Here is a 5,499-nt window from a genome sequence, read left to right on the forward strand (position 1 = left end):
AGCATCATCATACTGTTTCCTATTTTTGCAACAAACTCTTAACATTCCATTATATAATATCTTGGCCTGAAAATCCTTGCCTATCTGACTCTCCAAAGTATTAGTAACCTTTAATGGGATAATTGCCCTAAATCCTGCATCTCCTTGATTAGCTCCCTTGACTTTAAACAGCACAACTAACTCTTCAGAATTTCCAGTTCTCCTAACTTTACTTCCTTCATCTCCTGACATTTCAGGTCTTTCCCTCTATGCCTCCCTCTTAGAGCCCCCTTTTTCCTTAACCACCGTATGCCACCCACCACCACCTTCATCCCTTCCACTCCCTGAAGCCATTGGCCTCCAATACCCCCTCCTTTCCAACAATACTCTAATATTATTATTGCTTATACTGCTAATAAAAGAAAATGGGAAAAAAACAAGGACCTTACAGCAGAGAACACCAACTGATCTCCTCTCCTGTGTCGGCTTTGTGTATCTCCAAATCTTTTTCAAATGTATCAGACCAAAACTGATAAGTGTTGATTGTTTAGCTAACGTCAAGTCAGTCTACCACAACGCCAAGCTCTGTCGCAGACCATTCCCCCCCTTTTGGAGTTTCCTAAGCAACCGTGAGTGACATTACAGGCATTATTTGCAAGGCTTAAATGAGCTCCAACAGCGCGCCAACATATATGGTAACAGAGAACTGAGTAAAGAAAAATCCCGGGTTTTATTATTTGGTTTATTGTTTTGAGTCACTAAGCCATTTTTATCAAAGGTAATGTAATAAAGATGAATTAATATTGCGATCAATCGCAGTGGTTTGATTAATGTTCATTCATGTTAAGGATAATGTGTTTAAGGTGTTGAAATAAGGGCTATCGTTGTTAAAGAGTGCATGGAAGTTCCAGCTCACAGTAACAATAATAACATAGCTATAAAATAAGCTAGCTCGGCCTCTTTGCAACCCAATCAGAGTCATATGCCTGAAGTGCATGTTGTTAAAGTACACATATTCCCACTTAAAAATTTCACGTAGCTTTCACCAATTCACCTCCCATGCAAAGGTAATCAGATGTGAAGATGTATGATATGGCAAACCTGAGACAAAAGTAGAGTTGAGTGAGGTGGGCTACATAAACTTGCAGCTGATTTTATAGCTAAACCCTTAACAGGTATCTTTAACCAGTAACTACTGTTTGTGCTCAAATTACTTATGCCCTAAGACTCACTGAAATGGGTTAGGGTTATTAAACAAGCTTTTATGTTCTTGGCCTCCGTCCAACCTGGACCCACTTGCAGTCAGTTATGCAGCTAGGTAAGCTGATCCCTATTAGAGCATTTAAAATTTAGTTAAGGGTTTGGAGGCTAATTCAGTTGGATTTTGTAAGTGCTCCCTTAGCTTGATGCGTTTCCTTGTATGGCCTCTGCGTGTATGTTGTTTTAAACAATGTACAGTAATACTTTAATAAAGGATGAACTACAATACCTTTGGTGATCCTCTGACTTTTCATCTAGTGCCATCATCAGGTCAACATGTTAGTGTGTCCAACACTCTGGTTGCATGTTAGCAAGTGTTAGTAGGCAACCTTTTAATTTATGATGAAAAGTGATTCCCTCTCTTTCGTCCTCTCCCTGCAGCAGCTTGTATCATGGTTTGAGTCTATGATGTCAGAGATAGACTTCCAACCTCTGTAGGGCGTCCCACGCTCCGTTAATCACCCCTTTTTATTCTGAGAGCACAGAGCTCATTAGCTCTATCTCTGGCGCTCACAGCTCAGTGTGAGTAATTATAGCACCTCTTTTTATGTGAGCCCAGGTTAGCTAATGTCCTGTGGTGGATGGTACTGAATTATGGTGTCCAGTTTGAGAGTCTAGACCTACATTTTTTAACATGTGCTTCCTTAACTCTGAGCTATTTGACTGTGATGTAATGGGGTGACTGGACATGGAACCACTAGTTAGACAACAGAACAGCTTTGTTATGTACCACTTCAGGATAGGCAAGAGATGCATGATGGAGCATTTAGTAAACCTAATATTTCTCATGACCATCAAAGACTTGTTTTAAAAGTTAGGGAACAACAGCCTGTACAGCTGTGTCCATCTCATCCATGCAGCATTTTTCATATATATATATCCATATTGGTCACTGAACAGAGATGATGGTGGTGATTGAGATGTCTGGAACCAGTTTATACTGTTTCCTGATGTATGTTCATTTGATGTAGGTTAATCAATGATGGCCGCCACGTCGTTGGAACAGATGGCGTGCTTACCAGAGAGCTGGCTGGCCATCCTGCGCAGGGTGAGTGCAGGAGAGAGGCTGCCCAGGGTCCTGACTGAAGAGGGTGCTGGCCCCCCACCTGTCCCCAGCGGGTTCTTGATGGTGAAGTTGTCTGCGTACTTCTCCAGGGGGTCATCTAGAGAGTCCACCAGGCCATCCTCCCACAGCTTGTAAAGCATCAGCGTGGGGAAGATCTTAGAGACGCTCGCGATTCTGTAATCACAGTGATGAAAGTGCAAAATGATTATTCCTAATAAATAAAAGCATCCTGGTTTAACAATAAACAGCTTAACGACTGCTACACACATTCATTCAGTGAGTGAGTGGTTCAGCCTCATCGATCACAGGTCCTAACCCCTAATTCTGCCTCTAAGCCTCAGATCACATATCCTGTAGAAGAATTAGACTGCAGGTTACATCATGTTCAGGTGGAGTGGCTGAATAATAACTATTTGGCATTAGACACATCACTACTTCCCTTCTGTCATACCTCTGTCATATTTTATGTTAATCTCATCCACTGTGTGAGTGTAAATCTCACCTGTACACTGTGTACTCATCGGGTGCAGGTGAGGAGGGGTCGCTTGCGTTCTTCTTGCCAAAATTTCCATTCCACAGAACAGAGTCATTTAATATCACGATGGCTGATATCGCCGGCAGCTTGGTGGTGTGAACGCTGGACTTCAGGAGGAGATGTATCTGTTAGGAGAAACATCAGTAAGAAAAACGACAACTAAATCCAGAGCGTCTACGAGTTAGAAAAATAGGTTCACCTTTTCTAAGGCTACCTCCAGCGACGTGATGGGATGTTTGAGGGGCACGGGCTCAGGGAAGTGAGGGCACATCTCCTCTGCTGTTGCTTTGTTTACAACCAGTTCTGTGGAAAAAGGGAAATAGACCCTCCACGTATGAAACATGCAGACACGGCTGGCCATGGTAGGATGTACACTAAACTGACTGTGTACTGACTGTGTACCCAGAGATGCACAATCAGACTCCCAGGTGTGACTGTGGACAACTTTTATACTTTCATGTAGTAGCAAAAATGATTAAATGTATCTTAACTAAACTAAATGTAAAAACTGCTTGTTGTCAAACCTACAGTCAGCTAAGAAGATCGATTTAAAAGACTTGTGTGCATCCAACAAAGAGAGACTAGTTCCAGGGTCTGTTTAGCCTAGCTTAGCACAGAGACAGGAAGCATTGGGAACTGCTACTGTAGAAAACAAGAGATGTAGGAGAAGTTACAGGAACGTTAGTGGGATTAGTCAGGTCTGAGTTCTGTTGAACAAACTGAACAAAACTCTCTTTCTATCCAACAAAACATGACATGGAGGCCTACTGTAAATGTGCAGCTTTGGAGTTGGAGGTGGAGAGACACCTGTCACACACTTTGGACACCAAACCAAATTCATGCCCCCCATGTGTAGATCAAATTTAGTTTAGTTTAACGTTTAATAATATTGGAGAAACTAGTTTCATTGAAATGACATTTGGATTAACATGAACTGCTGAACATGCTTCCCTCTATTTGGGATTTGATGTTTTCTTCCCATCAAACATCTGCCCTTCTTGTATTTGACGTGTTGCTGTTGTCTGAATAAATGTTCTTCTGTTTGAGAACAGTGACCATTTGGCAGTTTCACATATTGCTCCTCTCACAATGTAAAAATATGGAAAGCTTAAAATACAAGCAGACACACGACAAGTGAGAGCATTTGATCTCTGTCTGTCAGCTCCAATACCTTTGGAATGAAAGGGATTTCTGATGAAAAATAACATTTTCAGTGCATTACAGTTTTTCTCAGTTGCTTTGGTGCATTTCTCAAATCATCCTCAACATTTGCAAAACAGTATGTGCATTTCTCAAAACGGGTAGTACAAACAGCACAACACAGTGGATTACCTGCAAAAGCCCTTAACTGCCTAAAGATTCTTAGTCTATCTGTCAAAAGTAAATATTTAGATCATTGAACTTGTCAGTGCCATCAGAATGACAAGTCCTTATGTCTTGTTTATGAACAAGCAAGTCAAAATGTTTAGCCATCTTGTCAATATAACAGTGTACCCAAAGTATTTTCTGATGTACACTTTGGCTAAGATTTTGATGACAATGATTGAAACGCACAAGGCTGCACTTTGTTTGTATGCCGCATATCACTTTCATCAGTACAAAGTTATACATTGCAGGAGAGAGGACAGGAATCACAGCTAGGCTTTTACTGTTCGTTCTGTAATTTGTTGACAGAGCATGTCATTGTAATACAGAAAAGAAAGAGACAGGACTGTTGTATGGGATACACTCCTTTGGCTTACGGTCCGGTCTGTTGTATCACAGATTCTCTTCCACATCACAACAGATATCTTCATCAATTCAGGACACATTTACAAAAAAATTCAAATAGACATGTACAGAATGTCTATCTATATATAATAAAATAAATAATCCCCCTGTCCCTCTTTGTGGGGTGGTATGTGTCATCCTCAAGCTCGGGTCCTCTACCAGAGGCCTGGGAGTTTGAGGGTTCTGCGCAGTATCTTAGCTGTTCCTAGGCCTGCACTCTTCCGGACAGAGACCTCTGATGTTTTACCTGGAATCTGCTGTAGCCACTCTCCCAGTTTGGGGGTCACAGCCCCCAGTGCTCCGATTACCACTGGCACCACTGTTGCTTTTACTCTCCACATCTTTTCCAGCTCCTCTTTCAGCCCTTGGTATTTCTCAAGCTTGTGTATATATATATATATGTATGTATGTATGTATGTATGTATATATATTGTCAAATAAGTTGAGATCCCAACGCTCTTACTATCAGGTCGCAAAGAAGAAAACTGGAGCCTTTCTCCCTTTAGTAACAACAGTGAGTGAGAAAAGGGAAGTGCAACATACTTCCATCTGCAAAACACAGAGCTTAACAATGCTATAAGCAATATATTGAATAATAATTAAAAGAAAGATATTTGGTATTAAACATGATATGATGATTGAAAATCAGGATATCTCATTGATATTGAAGGTTAATAAATTGAATTGATCTTCCGATTGTAAAATACATAATATGGTTAAAGTACGGAGAATTAGGGTAAAGGTTAAATAACTGTGCAAAAGGTCACTAAGTTTGGGTGAAGACATCATGACTATGAGTCATTGGGAGAGAAGGGTCAGCAAGGGGAAATGAAATGGCCAAATAAGGACATCTCTGGCCCAACTGAATTTAAGGATGAACAAGCTATGT

General features: G+C 40.9%; 1 protein-coding gene across 1 annotated transcript in view; it reads right to left on the reverse strand.

Annotated features, from left to right (window-relative positions):
* Positions 1-2,211: 2,211 nt before the first annotated feature.
* Positions 2,212-5,499, reverse strand: part of LOC123975022 (putative beta-lactamase-like 1) — a 4,431-nt gene continuing 1,143 nt past the window's right edge. The window contains exons 2-4 of the mRNA XM_046056112.1: positions 3,040-3,143; positions 2,808-2,965; positions 2,212-2,479 (exon numbers count right to left, since the gene is read on the reverse strand). Of these exons, the coding sequence (XP_045912068.1) occupies positions 2,212-2,479; positions 2,808-2,965; positions 3,040-3,143 (530 nt within the window). The remainder of the gene's footprint in view (positions 2,480-2,807; positions 2,966-3,039; positions 3,144-5,499) is intronic.

Source organism: Micropterus dolomieu, linkage group LG08, assembly GCF_021292245.1.
Source record: "Micropterus dolomieu isolate WLL.071019.BEF.003 ecotype Adirondacks linkage group LG08, ASM2129224v1, whole genome shotgun sequence".
NCBI classification, from domain to species: domain Eukaryota; kingdom Metazoa; phylum Chordata; class Actinopteri; order Centrarchiformes; family Centrarchidae; genus Micropterus; species Micropterus dolomieu.